This window comes from Equus asinus, chromosome 22 (assembly GCF_041296235.1).
Source record: "Equus asinus isolate D_3611 breed Donkey chromosome 22, EquAss-T2T_v2, whole genome shotgun sequence".
NCBI lineage: Eukaryota > Metazoa > Chordata > Mammalia > Perissodactyla > Equidae > Equus > Equus asinus.
In genome coordinates this window covers 57,603,667-57,621,810 of record NC_091811.1, presented here as the reverse complement: position 1 = coordinate 57,621,810, position 18,144 = coordinate 57,603,667, and the positions used below count along the sequence as shown (strand labels likewise).

General features: G+C 39.1%; 2 protein-coding genes and 1 pseudogene across 3 annotated transcripts in view; 2 read left to right on the top strand and 1 right to left on the bottom strand.

Moving 5' to 3' along the window:
* The window catches only part of LOC106822844 (olfactory receptor 6C2-like), a 153,361-nt gene that overhangs the window by 86,783 nt on the left and 48,434 nt on the right, over positions 1-18,144 (top strand). Inside the window, exon 1 of one of the 2 annotated variants that reach the window (XM_070494799.1) lies at positions 7,369-7,736. The exons of the other annotated variant lie outside the window; for it this stretch is intronic. The gene's annotated coding sequence lies outside the window, so the exon portion shown is untranslated. Of the gene's footprint in view, positions 1-7,368; positions 7,737-18,144 lie in introns of those variants that run through there. 2 annotated transcript variants of the gene reach the window in all.
* Positions 6,006-7,182, top strand: LOC106841246 (AN1-type zinc finger protein 3-like; annotated as a pseudogene).
* LOC106841236 (olfactory receptor 2AP1) lies at positions 7,729-16,250 on the bottom strand. Its single transcript, XM_070494798.1, has one exon. It carries the CDS (start codon positions 10,701-10,703, stop codon positions 9,594-9,596), a length of 1,110 nt encoding a protein of 369 aa, XP_070350899.1. The 5' UTR covers positions 10,704-16,250; the 3' UTR covers positions 7,729-9,593.

Genomic DNA, 18,144 nt, shown 5'->3' with positions numbered 1-18,144 from the left:
AGCGTCCCACATACCACAACTAGAAGAACCCACAACGAAGAATATACAACTATGTACCAGGGGGCTTTGGAGAGAAAAGGGAAATAATAAAATCTTAAAAAAAAAAAATAATAATTAGCCTTGGGGCCCGCCCTATGGCCGGGTGGTTAAGTTCGTGAGCTCCACTTTGGTGGCCTGGGGTTTCGCTGGTTCGGATCCCAGGTGCGGACATGGCGCTGCTTGTCAGGCCACGCTGAGGTGGCGTCCCACATAGCACAACCAGAGGCACTCACAACTAGAATATACAACTATATACTGGGGGGCTTTGCGGAGAAGAAAAAAAAAGATTGGCAACAGTTGTTAGCTCAGGTGCCATTCTTAAGAAAAAAAGTAATTAGCCTAAAATAATCATCATGTTAAAGAGAAACATTTTGGGGTGGCAAATTTTGCTCCCCTTTAGTACAGTCTGTGGTGTTCGCACAACTACAAAATCACCTAATGACACATTTCTCAGAACGTATCCCCATCACTAAGCAATGCATGACTGTAACAGAAAGGATCCTATGTAATTAACTGACTAGCAGGTGGTTGATTGCAGATGGAACTACCAGATGCCCTGCCACAGGGGGCTTTGGTTGTTGCTATTAGAAGATCAGACACAGCAGTGACAGTGGTCAGTTCAGTCTGGGTGAAGAAAGACTCATGCACAATCTACAGTCCTATTATCATGATACTTTGTTTTTGAGTTCATTAAACAAGTGTTGGAGTGGTAGAGACAGAGGTTGACTCTCATTCACAAAAAGTCATCTTGTCTACAAATTGTTGATAGGTGTGTGCTGTGTTTGTGTCTGCTGAGGAAGACTTATGGTGAGCACTCATATTCATACGGTATACAAGCATCTTCAACTTTAGTCACATTATGAGAGGTCTGTCTTTATTCCTCTACCCCAAACCTCCCAATTAACCAATCCTCCAAGTTTTTTCATTCTAAATCCCTGATTATACAGACAAACCGTTATCCTCTAATCATTAAATGGCATGGATCAGGGGCCTGCCCGGTGGTGTAGTGGTTGAGTTCTCATGCTTCACTTTGGTGGCCCGGGGATTGCAGGTTCAGATCCTGGGCGTGGACCTACACGCCGCTCATCAAGCCAAGCTGTGGTTAGCTCAATGACAATCTTCCTCAAGCAAAAAGAGGAAGATTGGCAATCGATGTTAGCTCAGGGCCAATCTTCCTCACCAAAAAAAAAAAAAAGGGAAAAAAATGGCATGGATCAATACTTCTAGACAACTCTCCTTCTGGACCAAGTGGACAACTATTTATATCGACGTTCTTCTGGTGGGGACAGTTTCCCCTGGATGGAGTTGTTTTCTTAATTTCTTTTTTGCGAGTTCATTGTTAGTGTAGAGAGATAAAACTGATTTTTATGTGTTGATTTTGTATCCTACAACTTTACTGAATTTGTTGATAGTTCTAACAGTTTTTTAATACAGTCTTTAAGGTTTTCCATATAGAGGGTCATGTCACCTGCAAACGGATCATTATATTTCCTCCTTTCTGTTTTGGATACCTTTTCTTTCTTTTTCTTGACTAATTGTTCTCCATAGGATTGCAGTAGTATGTTGAATAGGGGTGGGGAGAGTGGGCACCATATCTTCTTCCTCATCTTAGAGGAAAAGATTTCAGCCTTTCACTGTCCAGTATGATGTTAGCTGTGGGCTTGTCATGTATGGTTTTTATTATATTGAGGTATGACCCTTCTCTGCTCACTTTGTTGGGTGTTTTAATCATCAAATTATGTTGTATTTTGTAAAATGCTTTTTTTGCACCTATTGAGATAATCATATGATTTTTAGCCTTCATTTTGTTAATGTGATGTGTCACATTTATTGATTTGCTTGTGTTGAACCATCCATGCATCCCAAGGATAAATCCCACTTGATCATGGTGGATGATCCCTTTAATGTGCTGTGGAATTTGGTTTGCTGGTATTTGATGAGTATTTTTGCATCTGTATTCTTCAGGGATATTGGCTTGTAGTTTTCTTTTTCTGCAGTCTCCTTTGGAAGACTTTGGAATCAGTGTAATGCTGATCTTGCTGATCTTTAGTGAATTGATTCACTAAAATGAATTTGGAGTGTTCCATCCTCTTCAATTTTTTGAAAGAGTTTGAGAAGTATTGGTATTAATTCTTCTTTAAATGTTTGGTAGAATTCACCTGTGAAGCCATCTGATGCTGGATTTTTCTTTATTGGGAGGTTTTTGATTACTTATTCAATCTCCCTACTCATTATTGGTCTGTTCAGACTTTCTATTTCTTCATGATTTAGTCTTAGTAGGTTGTATGTTGCTAGGAATTTATCCATTTCTGCTAGGTTGTCTAATTGTTGGCATATAATTGGTCATAGTAGTTTCTTGTGATCTTTTGTGTTTGTGTGGTATCAGTTTTAATGTCTCCTCTTTCATTTACAGTTTTATTTATTTGAGTCCTCTCTCTTCTTGGTTAGTGTAGGTTTGTTAATTTTGTTTATCTTTTCAAAACTCAGCCCTTAGTTTTATTTTTTTCTATTGTTTTTCTGGTCTCCATTTCATTTATTTCTGCTCTGACCTTTGATACTTCCTTCCTTTTGCTAACTTTGGGCTTAGTTTGTCCTTTTTCTATTTCTTTGAGGTGCAATGTTGGGCTTTTTGGTTTATTTGTGATCTTTCTTTTTTCTTAATGTATTCCTTTATAGCAATCAATTTCCTCTTAGAACTGCTTTCCTGCATCCTATAAGTTTTGGTATATTGTGTCTCCATTTTCACTTGTCTATAAATATTTTCTGATTTCCTCTTTTATCCATTTTGATCCTCTTTGATGCACTGGTTGTTCAGGAGTGTATTATTTAATTTCCACCTATCAGTGAATTTTCTAGCTTTCCTGTTGTTGCTGATTTCTAGTTTCATACCATTGTGGTCAGAAAAGATACTTGATATAATTTCCATTCTTGAATTTGTTGAGACTTGTTTTGTGGCCTAATGTATGATCTATCCTAGAAACCGTTCAGTGTGCACTTGTGAAGAATGTGTATTCTGCTCTTGTTGGATGGAATATTCTGTATACGTCTGTTAAATCCATTTTTTCTGTAGTGTTGTTCAACTCTGCTGTTTCCTTATTGATTCTCTCTAGATGATCTATCCATTGTCAAAAGTAGGGTATTACGGTCTTTAAACTATTATTGTATTGCTGTTTATTTCTTCCTTCAGTTCTATTAGTATTTGCTTTATATATTTATGAGCTCTGATGTTGTGTGTATATATTTACCATTGTTATATCCTCTCGATGAACTGACCTTTTTATCATTACATAATAACCTTTGTCTCTTGTCAGAACTTTTCACTTAAAATCTATTTTGTCTTATATAAGTATAGCTACTCTGCTCTCTTTTGGTTTACATTGCATGTAAGATCTTTTACACTCTTTCTCTCTGAGCCTATGTGCGTCCTGAAAGCTGAAGTGAGTCTTTTGTAGGCAGTATATAGTTGTGTCTTTTTTTTTCATTCAGCTACTCTATACCTTTTCATTGGAGAATTTAATCCACTTACATTTCAAGTAATTATTGATAGGGACTTACTAATGCGTCTTATTAATTGTTTTCTGGTTGTTTTGTCATTCCCATGTTCTTTTCTTCCTCTCTTGCTCGCTTCCTTTGTGAATCATGATTTTCCATAGTGGTAAGTTTTGATTCCCTTCTGTTTATATTTTAGTGTATCTACTGTAGATTTTTCCTTTGTAGTTACCATAAAGTTTACACACTTTCGTATCTTATACTTTTTTAGATATAATTGTCTAATTTAAGGTGATAACAACTTAACTTTGATCACATGCGAGAACTCCACTCTTTTATTCCCCTCTGATTTTACATTCTTGATGTCACAATTTACTTGTTTTTATATCGTATTCCCATTAAAAATCACTCTAATTATAGTTATTTTTAATACTTTTGTCTTTTAACCCTTATGCTAGCGTTAAGTGATTATCACACCACTGTATTATGGCATTAGAGTGTTCTGAATTTGACTATATACTTACCTTGTCCAGTGTGTTTTATATATTCTTATGTTTTCATCTTACTAATTAGTATCCTTTCATTTCAACTTGAAGAACTTTCACCATTTCTTGTAAAGTATGTCTGGTGGTGTTGAACTCTTTTAGCTTTTGTTTGTTGGGAAAATCTTTCTCTCTTCTTCATTCCTGAAAGACAGTCTTGCCGGGTAAAGTATTCTTGGTTGGTAGTTTTATCTTCCAGCACTTTGAATATATCATTCCACTCTCTCCTTACCTGCAAGGTTTTTGCTAAGAAATCTGCTGATAGTCTCATGTATGTTCCCTAGTATGTGAGGAAGCTTTTTCTCATGCTGCTTTTAAACTTCTTTCTTTGCTATTGATTTTATTGTTTTATTGTAACGTATCTTGGAGGAGATAATTTTAGATTGAGATTTTGGGGGACTTATGAGCTTTATGAACTTGGATGTTCACTTTTTGCCCCAGATTTTGGGAAGTTCTCAGTCATTATTTCTTTAAATAAAATTTTTGCCCCATTTTCTCTTTCTTTTGCCTTCTGGGACTTCAATAATGTGTAAATTGTTTCTTTGAATGATATTCCATAATTTATGTAGGCTTTCTTCACTCTTCTTCATTTTTTTCCTTTGACTCCTCTGAACTTGGAGTTTAAATAATGAGAAACCATTAGAGGGTTTTAAGGAACAGGGTGACATGATATGATATATATTTAAAAATGTCAAACTATGGGAAGTTGTCTCCTTCATTTTATCTCACTGCAGCTTCCACACCAGTAATTTGCTCTGCCAAATTTCCGTAGCCAATCCTGTTTACAACTTGGCTGTCATTTGGAAAAAAGGTCACATTTTCTAGCCCACAGGGTGTTCTCATCTTTTGCACACAAGTTCTCATGTTCTCTTTTCCTTCTTTCCGTGTGTGTGAGAAGATCACACTTCTTGGATCTTTGCAGTTGTTAACTCCTTTGGGCCAGTGGGTTTTGGGTGGAGCATTCAATTGCAGGTTTCAGACATTCCAGTTCTGTGTGTTTCCTTTTGTGACACTTGAAGCATCTCATGTGGAGATGGCAGCATGTAGTAAGATGATGCAGAAAGACCACATGGAGCAGAGTTTGCTGCTGACTTACATTGTACGTATATAGTACGAGAGATTATAAACTTTTGTTATGTAAGCCATTGAGATTGGGGGATATTTGCTACTACAGTGCACCAATACACCACTTCTCTTAATTGCATTTTAATAGGAAGAAAGACTTCAAATCAAATAATTTAATTCCTAATAGTAGAGTGTAGATAGACAGATGGATGGGGAAAACATTTTTTTAAATGTATATGTGTCTCTTAGACTTCTAAACATACTTAAACTGCTTTCGTGAAAATTTGGCTCTGCTTTTTATTTATTTACCTATGAATATCCCTGAGAAAAGCAGAAAATAGCTCTTAGAATAATATTAAACAAGTAACATTAACAGAAGATTTATTTGTGGATGTCTCTACAAAGAAATAACTGTGTGGTTCAAAATTTGCTTAAAAGTGTTCAGAAGAGAAAGAGTTTGGCCCTTTAAAAAACACAAGTAGGTAATAGAAAAGCTTATGAAAATTGCTTGAACGTTATGTAGTAAAAACATAATCACTCATTTATTTATTCTTTTACTAACTGAACATTTACTGAGTGCCTATTATGGGCATGGCACTGTGTTATATGCTCTAAGGCCATCACTCCTGCCCTTAAGCCCAGGAACCAAAACCATTGGCCATCACTCAGAAAGAAGATGAATAAGGAGGAGGCAGCACAGTTAGCAGTAGATATGAGCCTCCTTGTTCATAACAATCCTCGTCGGAAGCTTACGGGGGTAGGGCTGAAGGAAACATACTGCTCTCTCAGGTCCCATGCTCTTGGGGTCTTTCTGTTCCTTCTTAAACGTAAAAAATAAAAGTCTCACGTTGTTCAGAAGAGACACGGACACAAAAAGGAGTAGCTTCTTAAAAGAAGTCAGGAGTCATAAGTGGGCTGCCGCCTCCTCCAAGTAGGGCCCAGACCCAGCTGCTGCCACCTCTGCGGCCGCTGAGCTCCATGAGAGGAGTCCAGAGCAAGCACAGCAAAGCGCCCAGCCTGCTGCCTCGCTATTCCTGCGGCTTCTGGGGGTCCAGCAAGACTATGAACCCCTGTTCCAAATGCTTTGCTGAAGCTAGAAGAGATTACTCATTAAAGGAAACTTAAATGAATCCAGCCACATTGAGTAGATTACAATTTTCTCCATAGGCTAGGATACAATATTTTCAAAAGAAACAACCAGACGATCATTCTGCCCCAAGCACAAGAGCCAAGCAAATTCGTTTTCCGAGGAGACCACCAGTGACAACAATACTTCGATAACCACGCCAACTTAGTCCCAGCCAGCAGCCGCTTCCGACAGAACTCAATGTGACTTCACCCAAGTAAAGAGACGTATGGGCCATGCACAGACACAGCTCATGTCTCGTTAATCACGCCAACCAAAAGATGCTGTGGTACAGATTTACAGCCTGAGAATGACGCTTCGCCAGTGAAAGGGCCACCACTACTGCAGAATACTGAACCATCCCAGGAAACCAGCCGATCTAAACAGAAGAGTCTACGTTGGTGCTCCCAGTGCCAAACCAAACTGCAGCTGGTGCAGCAGGAATTGGGATGGTGCCGCTGTGGTTACGTGTTGTGTATATTACATTGCCTCCCCGAGCAGCATGACTGCACATTTGACCACAGGGGCCACGGCCCAGAGGAAACCATCATGAAAATGGTGAAACTGGACCAGAAAGTGGGGCGCTCCTGCCAGCGCATCGGGGAGGGGTGCTCCTAAAGGCCAGGCACGGCCACTGCACGACGCTGTTCCTAGTTCGCTAATGTTATCCTCATTTAGGACAAAGTCAGCCAGACACCTTATACTGGGCACCCGTCAGACTTCCACCAGTCTGTTTCCTTTCTTCAGTCAGCCATCCTGGTGCTGTAGTTTAGGGGTTGACGGTGGTTGAAACTGATTTCTGGCTGGTTACTAAGGTGCCTGCTAGCCACTGTATAAAATTAAAACATGAAGAATATTGTTTTTTGAGGATGGCTAGTGGATTTAAAACAGCACATACCTGTCACTGCTGTAGTCAAACTCATAAAAAGCCTTAAGCGGAAAGTGTTTCAGACAGACTCTGACTTAACAGAGGAGTAGAAACTGGTGTTAAAGTTCTGACGACGCACACAGCTTTGCCAGAAACTCTGGTTAATGTTCAGCCTTTCACCTCTTCACTTATCTTTTGTCCCAGTAGCCAGGATTCCTGATGCCCACGTGTGCCTGGGCCACAGGAGGCTGCTGAGATTGCCCTCGTGGCTGGGCTGGGTGGTGGCCTTGCTCTCCCACAGAGCTGGAAGTAGGGTAAGGGACAGGTTCTCATGAAAATTCTTTATCTGACTTGCTATGAAAAAAGTCTCTCATCACGCCAGGAGAGAAACGGTAACCTCACTTTGAAAATTAGCTCCGCTCAAGACTAGTCCACAGAGGAGACCCCACTCTTCTACACAGGACCCATGGTCATCAGAAGCCACCAGGGGCACAGCCTGACTCCACTGGCTCTGGGTCGCCATTTGCCAAGTGCAAGGATCTGGCAGTGGATCAGTGATGGGGAGCAGCGGCACACAGGACTTGCACCCCGTGTTCGCTTCCTGAGGGTACGGCTGGCGATGAGGGGAAGGGCTTGTTTCCTTGCGGTATCTGTTCTGTGAAGTTTGTTAAATGTAAGGAAAGCTTAAATTCTTGTGTTTTTAAAAGAGAGCAATCTTTTTTAACCCTTTTGTGTTCTAGATTTACTTACACACATAACCTAGAACTCAGTTTCAGTTTTAACATTGTGAAAATATTAAAAGAATCTTGTAAGTTTATTCTTTTTTCTCCTGCTGAAAAAGATTAAATCAATCATATATATATTAAAAAAAGAGTCATAAATGGAATACTATGGGCTTCTATATGCTTTCAACTTCCTAAAGAGATTCATATCCTAAAGGCTTCTATCTAAAGCTTGTTGAGAGCCTGGAAAAAGTGGGAAACAGGTAGAAAGCCAAGGCTACTCAAAATACTTAGAAATGCTTAGTGGAGTGAACTTTAAAACAAGTTAGAATGGCTGGGAGGTTGTATTGCTCAGTGTTAAGCAGTTGGACTCTGGAACCAGACAAATTTGGCTTCTAATTGTAGTTCAGGCACTCAGACGTGTGACCTTGTGCAAGTTACTTCACCTCTTTAAACTTCAGCTTCCTCATCTGTAAAATAGAGTGGAATTTCCAGGCAGATCAAGTGAGTCCTTGTGAGGTATGCCTTGCTAACGCATTGTTTTCAATATATAAACTGTCAGATGATCACGCTTCTGTACTTAAAGAAAATTTCAGTTTTGGGCTCCCTCATTCATTTGTCCATCCATCTGTCTTCCCATCCATTATATATTCATCCATTCAATGACTAATTATTTGACATTGTGGATGGAATTGTGATCAAGAAGACATTATCCCTGCACTCTAGATCTTACAGACTAGAGGCAAATACAGACTTTAAGTATATAATCATTGCTCTTATATGCTAGTAATGACAAAGCACAGATACTAGTAATGAGAAGTCATAGGAAGCATAACTTGGAGGTTGTTCTTCTTTTCATTTCTCCACTCTTGAAATTCCATTTTACCATTCTCTAACTTTTCAGCTCCCACCCACCGGTATCGCACTACAGTCTGACTTCCTACCCTACCCACAAGGACCACATTTACTGAAAATGATTGAGATCAACAACAACACTCTAATTGTTAGTTCTCATAATTTCAATCTTCACACTAATTGCCCTCTGCACCATTTCACGTTGTCAACCATCTACGTTTCTTGAGACATTCTCATCCCATGAATTCCACATATCTATTGCCTTTCTTAATATCACTTCTGCCTCTTCCACTCTTCAAATTTAGGGGGGATCCTTAGAGTTTAATATTTGAACCTTTTCTAAACTTGCTTCTGTTCATGACCTTGTCTCTTGCCACAACATCATTATCATCTACTTGGTAAGGATTGCTAAATCCATAGATCTGGTCCCAAATTCAGATGCCTTGACATTATGGGCATTTAATTTATTTAAAATGGGATTTAACTTCATTAAAAACTAAAGCTGTCATCTCCACAACTTTTGTCCTTTCTCTTTTTTGTTTCATTGAAATTAATGACAATGTTTACTCAATCCAGTTGGACCAAAATTTTGTGCTCGTACCAGCAATATTCTTCCTACCCAAATTTCTCTTTCTCTGTTTCTGCTTGTTTGACTTATTCCTACTTCTCAAGACTAAGTTTAACTGGCATCCTCTCTGAAAACATTTATTGACTCTCTAAGGCAGGTTGCGTTGCTTTTTCATTTATAAAACCTTAATCATTTCTTCATATAAACATTTAACAGATTGTAATTTATTTATTTCCAAGTCTCTCTCATTGGAATTTAACTCTTTTTTTGGATCCCTAGTAATTGGCAGACAGCTTGGTACACAGTAAGGACTCATCCACTAAGGCTTTAATTCTGAAATTCTGTAAAGATTCATAAGCTTTTGGACTGTATCTTTGAAGGCTTGTTTTACCTGTTGGTTCCTTAGAGTGTAAATGAAGGGGTTCAACAAAGGTGCAACTGAAGTAAAGAGTAGGGCTACTCCCTTGTTGAATGTGCCTGGTTCTTTTGTTGAGGGCTTAAGATAAACAAAGAAGCAGCTTCCATAAGAGAGGGTGATGACGATCATGTGGGAAGAACAAGTAGAAAAGGCTTTTGTTCTTTGCTGGGCAGAGGGGAGCTTCAGAATTGTCCTGATGATGAATGTGTAGGAGAGAACCACTAGCACCAGAGTGGCCACCAGGGTCACAGATGCCACAGAAAAGACAATCTTCTCTATGAGACTTGTGTCGGAACAGGAGAGTTCCCGCAGGGGCTCATAGTCACAGAAATAATGATTCAGCCTGTTGGATGCACAAAAGTCCTGCTGACTCATCAGAGTGATTGGTACTATAATAACCATTAACCCAGCCAGCCAAGAGCAGAGAACCAGCTGGGTACACACTCTGTTGCTCATCATGGTTGTGTAATGCAGGGGTTTACATACGGCCACGTAGCGATCATACGACATGGCAGCCAGGAGATAAAACTCTGTTGCCCCAAGGAATATGGCAAAGAAATATTGAGTGAAGCAGCCAGCAAAGCTGATACTCTTGTTCCCTGTTGTGATGCTGATGAGGACCCTGGGAATGAAGATGTTTGTGAAGGAAATTTCTAAGAAGGAGAAGTTCCGGAGAAAGAAATACATGGGAGTCTGAAGGTGGGGGTCCAGTAAGGTGAGGATGAGGATAGTCAGATTTCCAATGATGCTGAGTAAATAGGCAAGGAGCAGAAAGGTGAAAACCACCACCTGCATTTCAGGGGCATCTGTTAGACCCAGCAGGATGAACTCAGTCAACATGGTTTTATTTTTCATTGTTGAAAAATCTTGAGTCTCAAGGTGGAAAATGACAGTAATAAAAGATGAGAAAGGAAGAAGTACTCTGAATGGACAGGTGAAATCTGAAGAGAACAAAAGGAGATGGACCATGAACTTTTCCTGTGATGACATGACCCAGACCAGTGGACACATTGAATGGTGTTGTATCCTTTCCAGTCCCACTTGCCCTGTGTAGGAAAGTTCTTGTCATTATTTACCTGCGTGGTGCTCTCCCCAGTGCCAACATCAAACAAGTGTCTGCCTCATAGATGATGTTCGAAAACTGTGAAATGAGTTCATAGAGGAAGGCCTCCAGCAGCTGCCTCCTTCCAGAATAGTTACGAATTTTCTTCCCCTGTATTCACTTTCTTTGTTTCTCACTGATTTTATTCATTGCCCTCCTTCCTTTGTCTGCCTATCTCTTCTCAGAGTTGCTATTTTTCTTACTCTTCCCTGCTGTTTCTGTTTTTATTTTTCACATGATTATAGCAGCCTCTCATTTTCCTTCTAGTCCAACTCCTTCAAGTCCCTTGATGGCAAGAAGTGCCAGCTCCTCACTTCTTCCCAATGGATCCTCCCAGCTTCTCTGCTCATGTCTGTCCTTAGAATTCAAAGATCTGCACAGTATCAGGCTTATGTCATTCTGTCCTTTGAACTATTCTGCATACCTGTCTAGGGCTCAGTAAATATTAGATTAGAATAAAAATCTGCATTAATTTACTCAAATTCATTCAGAATCTTTAGATCCAGAGTTTTGCTTTCCACTAAGGGCAGGGAGACTCTTTTACATTCCAAGGTAATTTTAGGAGCTTTCCTTCCCTTATCTTCGTCATACCCCAGGACCCCTTCCCCGGCAGCAGAGACCCCGGAGCACAAGAGTAGGGAGGAGGGGTTCTGTGTCCTCCTCTGCCCTCTCTGTGACTATGCCCAAGTTAAGCCCCAACATGTGAGAGGAAAGCTGCTAACTCCCAGCTACAGCCATGGGCCCCTGGCCCCCTGCTTTCCTGCTCAGCAGAGCCCCTCCCATCAGAGATTACGGGTACTTGCACTGGGGAGGTGGCTGCTGGCTGGCCCAAGCGGAAGCTGGGACATCCAAGAAATGTTCCATTGGTGGAGGAGGACGGGGTTGCCAGGTGAGGTGGAGCATTCCTCGTACTTCCGGCAGCACTGACTGGCCACTGAAGGGGTGGGGGCAGTGGAGGTCCTGGGGCAGCCCCTTTCTTACTCCTTTATGCCCCTTCTCCCCCATAGCCTATTTCTAAAGTTGCCTTTTCTGTCAGATAAACCTCAAAATTTTTAATTTTATTTAAGATTACTTTGCTTTTAAATAAGAGATGGATTGAAGAATATTTGAATTGACTTTACATTATGTATATGTAATTATATTTTGTCTCAAAAATACTTAAAGCAAGAGTTCTTGACAAGGGATCCATTAATTCCTGGATTGGATTTACCACGTATATGAATCCACTAAATCATATGTAAAACATTTTGTCTATGTGGATATAGAAATTTTGTGGGAAAAGTATATAAAAATATGATCCAGAATTTTCTAGGAGATACCATATTTAAGTACTTCAAGAGCATTTCAAGTCTCTACTGGTTCGTGAGCTCATGTGGTTAAAGAGGCACATTATGTGGGAGTGTCCTTATTGAGCTATTCAAGACATTTTATATGTATTTTTAAAAAATAAATATTTATAACTTTTTGATTATAATGCATTATACATTTATATCATTTTCTGGCAAACATAGATATCTAACTCAAAATTTTCATGGAACACTCTTTACTTACTACGTGTGATGCAATCTGATACTTTTTATCCTATTTAAAAATTTTTTCAAATGCTAGTTGTAACGCACTAAATTAATTCCATAACCCACTAGTGGCTTGCAGTCGCAGCTGCAATGAGGGATCAAAAAAACTTACACGACGCTCTGGATGCCCTCCTGGTTACCCACCTGGAATCTTCAGGGAGTGGTTGCGTATTCACATCTGCATCAGTCTCAGCCTTCACGACCACAGAGGAGGAAAATCAACGAAGCTATAAACAGGGAACATACTTCCTTACTTCACTATCCAGATGGCTACCGTGGGATTTTAGTCTTAAATATTCCTAGAGGTGAATAAAAATTGTAAGGCCGCATAATTACAAAAGAATATAAAATCGATTGCATTTTCAACATTATCTGCCATCAAATTCTATCCTGTATTTCACAGAAATAAAAACTTCCAGGGCTTCTATTGGTAAGACATAATCTTCTGCTGTCCTTTATCTGTTTAGTGGGGATTTACCTATTTCTATTCTTCCACTAATTCAGACCAAAGCTGAATCAGAGTTTTTGGATAGTCTGTCTTTTTAAAGTGGAGCCATAAATAGGAGGCTAAAAGAAGGACTTTGAGAAGCAGAGTAGTCCTGGACTTTTTTGTTCTAGGACAGGTGAGGTTAATGACCTCAGAAGGCAGAATATGACCTCCTCCTCCCACCCCAGATTATACTTTACCCAGAGTGACAGAGGTTATGTTTGCTTTATTGGGAGCATGCACTGGGGAAGAAGCACAAGCTGCCCTGGGGAATCCTTGTTTGGAACAGGCTAATGATTGTCCTTTGTTGACAACTTCGGGAATAGATTTGAAACATATGGCTAAGGGATGGGAGTCCAGAGAGACTAGCTTGGAGGTGAGGTTGCGGTGGCTAGCAAGAGAGCATCAGGTGAGAGAAGAGGAAGACCATGGAGTCTCAGCATCTGCCTTGTCCAGTTGGTGGGCAAAGCTGGACGTGGCCGTGAACAAGCAGCTTAGGTGAAAACGTTTGCAGCTCAGGAACGTCCTGAAAAGCCACATTTTTGGAACGTCACTAGCCTGGCTGTAATTAGCCCTTTTATAGACTACTGCCTAAAAGCAGGAAACAGTAATTTTCATTTTTTTTGGAATGTACATGCAGAAATGAAACATAAAACAGTCAGAAGTGGAATGCTTATATTGAGGTAGAGGTGGGAGTCCTTGTTGGGCCAGGAGTCACTTCTGAGAAAATACCTGCAAATTTCCAGTTTAACATAGTGAAGAACTTGTTAAGATATGTATTTATTAAGTGGGAGGGCTAACCATTTGCAACCCCAAAATACCTTCACAGCCCTTAATTTATCAGGTTAATCACCTAATGATCAATAGAGTACAAACACCAGAAAAACCAATGCTAGACTTGGGAAGAAAACGCCAGAATTAGGGACAAAATACCCATTGCACAAATGTCTTACAAATGGCTTCCCCATACATGGTTTCATATAATTCTCACAATGGTGATGAGGCCCAGACAAGGAATGCGGTCTGACCAAATACAGCACAATAATCAATTCCATCTTGAGTGGCACAAGAAACTTCATCTCTCTGAATCTCACTTCCCTGTTCTGTAAAATGGGGATTATAATGTTCATTAACTAGACTTATAATTGTTAAGGTAGATCAGTGCCTGGTGCATAGTATATGGCCCACAAACTTTTCCCATTTTCTCTTCTCCAATGAGGGAATTACTATGGTTTTGATTTGCATTTCCCTGATGATTAGTGATACTGAGCACCTTTTCATATACCTCTTGGCCATTTGTGTCTTATTAGGAGAGCTGTCCTTTCAAGTCCTTTGTCTTTTTTTTGTTTGGGTTATGTATTTTTTTTTTTTGCCCTTGAGTTGTAGGAATTCCTTATATATTTTGAATATTAACCCCTTATCATATGTGGTTAGCACACATTTTCTCTTATTCTGTGAGTTGCCTTTTCACTTTGTTGATTGTTTCCTTTGCTGTGCAGAAGTTTTTCAGTCTGATGCTATCCCACCAGTCTATTTTTCCTTTGTTCCCTGTGCTTTTGATGTAAAACCAAAAAATCATTGCCCACACCCATGTTCAGAAGCTTTTGCCTGTATTTCTTCTAGTAGTTTTATGGTTTCAGGTCTTATGTTTAAGTCTTTAATCTACTTTGAGTTGATTTTTGTATGTGTTGTGAGATAAGGGTCCAATTTCATTCTTCTGCATATGGATATCCAGTTTTCCTAACACTGTTTATTGAAGAGACTATCATTTCCCCATTGTGTGTTCTTGGCATGCTTGTCAAAGATCAGTTGGCTGTAGATGTCTGGATTTATTTCTGGGTTCTCAGTCCTGTTCCATTGTTCTATATGTCAGTTTTTATGCCAGTATTGTAAACAGTGCTATCCTTTACTTGATTACTGTAGCTTTGTAATATACCCTGAGATCAGGAAGTATGATTCTTCTAGGTTTGTTATTCTTGCTCAAGGTTACTTTGGCTATTCAGAGTCTTTTGTGGTTCCATATGAATTTTAAGATTATCTATTTCTGTAAAGAATTATATTGGAATTTTGTTACGGGTTGCATTGAATCTGTGGATCACTTTGGATAATATGAACATTTTAACAATATTAATTCTTCCAACCCATGAGCATGGGATATGTGTCCATTTTATCTGTGTCTTCTTTAATTTGCTTCATTGGTGTTTTATAATTTTCAGTGTAGAAGTCTTCCACCTCTTGGGTAAATTTATTCCCAAGTATTTTATTTGTTTTTTCTATTATGAATAAATATTAAATTCTGTTTTGGATAGCTCATTTTTTGTTTATAGAAGCACAACTAATTTTTGTGTATTGGTTTTGTGCACTGCATCTTTACTCAATTCATTAGTTTTAACAGTTTTTTGTTGAGTCTTTAAGGTTTTCTACACATCTGATCATGTCATGCGCAAACAGAGATACTTTTACTTCTTCCTTTATGATCTGGATTCCTTTTATATCTTTTCTTGTCTAATTGCTCTGGCTAGGATTTCTAGTACTGTGTTTGTTAGGAATGGTGAGAACGGGAACTCTTGTCTTGTACCAGATCTCAGAAGAAAAGCTTTCAGCTTTCCTCCATTGATTATGACGTTAGCTGTGGGCTTGTCATATATTATGGCCTTTATTGTGTTGAGGTAAGAACCTTCTATACCCACTTTGTTGAGAGTTTTTATCATGAATGGATGTTGAATTTTGTCAAATGTTTTTTTCTCCCTTTATTGAGATGATCATGTGTTTTTTTTTCTTTCATTCTGTTAATGTAGTATATCACATTGATTGATTTGCTTATGTTGAACCACACTAGCATGTCAGAGATAAATCCCACTTGGTCATGGTGTATGATCCTTTTAATATACTGTTGAATTTGGATTTCTAGTGGTTTGTTGAGGGTTTTTATATCTATGTTCATCAGGGATGTTGGGCTGTGGTTTTCTTTATTTGTGGTGTCTCTGTCTGGCTTTGGTATCAGGGTGATGCTGGCCTCATAAAATGTGTTTGAAAGTGTTCCTTCTTTTTCTATTTTTTTTACAATAGTTTAAGAAGGATTAGTATTAATTCTTTGAATATGTAGTGGAATTCACCTGTGAAGCCATCTGGCCCTAGTTTTCTTCGCTGAGAGGTTTTTGCTCCAATCTCCTTTAATGTTATTGGTCTATTCAGGCTTTCTATTTCTTCTTGATTCAGTTTTCGTAGCTTACATGTTTTTAGAAACTTTGTATTTCTTCCAGGTTATCCAAGATTTTCCTTTTTTCCAATGTAAACATTTAGTTCTTTATATTTCTCTTCAGCACTTCTCTGGCTTATATATTAATATGTCATATTTACTTTTTCATCCAGTCCTAAATATTTTTATTTTATTTTTTTTCCATCTGGTCATTTTTATTTGTTTTGAAACTTAATTTTACTTCATTAGAAACACATATTTCCATTCAATTTTACACCATAGGGACGTATAAATTTTTTTTTTTTTTAAAGATTGGCACCTAGGCTAACAACTGTTGCCAATCTTTTTTTTTTCCTGCTTTATTTCCCAACCCCCACAATACATAGTTGTATATCTTAGTTCCAGGTCCTTCTAGTTGTGGGATGTGGGATGCCGCCTCAACGTGGCCTGACAAGCGGTGCCATGTCCGCGCCCAGGATCTGAACCCTGGACCGTCGCAGCGGAGCGTGCGAACTTAACCACTCGGCCACGGAGCCGGCCCCGGAAGTATAAAATTTTTAGAAAGTCAATAGTATTCCGTTTTTAAAATAGATCATGTTATTTTTTTGTTGCAGTAACATTGGATTATAACATTATATAGCTTTCAGATGTACATCATAATATATTTTGAATTCTGTATAGGTTACATCATGTTCACCACTCAAAACTAATTATAGTCCATCACCTCACATGTGAGCCTAATCACCCCCTTTGCCCTCCCCCCCCACTTCCCCTATGGTAACCACCAATCCAGTCTCTGTTGCTATGTGTCTGTTTGCAGTTGTTTTTATCAGAAGATAAAGACTTATGAGTGAGATCACACAGTATTTGACTTTCTCCCTCTGACTCTTTTCGCTTAGCCTAATATCCTCAAGGTCCATCCATGTTGTCACAAATGACTGAATTTCATAATTTCTTATGGCTGAGTAGTATTCCATTGTGAATATATACCACATCTTCTTTATCCAATCATCCCTTGATGGGCACCTAGGTTTCTTCCAAGTCTTGGCTATTGTGAATAATGCTTCAATGAACATAAGGGTGCATGTATCTTTATGCCTTTGTGTTTTCAAATTCTTTGGATAAACACCCAGCAGTGGGACAGCTGGATCATATGGTAGATCTCTTTTTAATTTTCTGAGGATACTCCATACTGCTTTCCACAGTGGCTGTACCAGTTTGCATTCCCACCAGCAGTGTATGAGGGTTCCTTTCTCTCCACATCCTCTCCAACACTTATTGGTTCCTGTCTTGTTAATTATAGCCATTCTGACCGGAGTGAGGTGGTATCTCATTGTAGTTTTGATTTGCATTTCCCTGATAACTAATGATGTTAAGCATCTTTTCATATGCCTGTTGGCCATCTGTATATCCTCTTTGGAGAAATCTCTGTTCAGATCTTTTGTCCATTTTTTAATTGAGTTGTTGGTTTTTTTGTTGTTGAGATGTATGAGTTCTTTGTATATTTTGGATATTAACCCCTTATCCGATATATGGTTTGCAAATATCTTTTCCCAATTGTTAGGTTCTCTTTTCATTTTGTTGATGGTTTCCTTTGCTGTGCAGAAACTTTTTAGTTTGATGTAGCCCCATTTGTTGATGTTTTCTTTTGTTTCCCTTGCCCGCTCAGACAAGGGACTTGAAAATATGCTGCTAAGACCGACCTCAAAGAGTGTACTGCCTATGTTTTCTTCTAGAAGTTTCATGATTTTGGGTCTTACATTCAATTCTTTAATCCATTTTGAGTTGATTTTTGTGCATGGTGTAATATAATGGTCCAGTTTTATTCTTTTGCATGTGGATATCTAGTTTTCTCAACACCACTTAGTGAAGAGACGATCCTTTCCCCATTCTGGTTGCCAATCTATTTCAGTCCCTAGAGACGTTATGGTCATTTAGCCAACACCAGAGGTCTCTGCATTTCAAATCTCTCAGTTCTGCTGGCCGCTATAGTAACCACGCTTATCTTATTTCTTGGGTTTAAGTGCTACCACCTGACGCCTACAGGTCAGGGTCTCCTCATCCCATTGAATTCGGGGAGCCCTTTTCAA

Coding starts and splice junctions, on each gene's coding strand:
- LOC106841236 (XM_070494798.1), bottom strand. CDS start 10,703: ATGTGTCCACTGGTCTGGGTCATGTCATCACAGGAAAAGTTCATGGTC.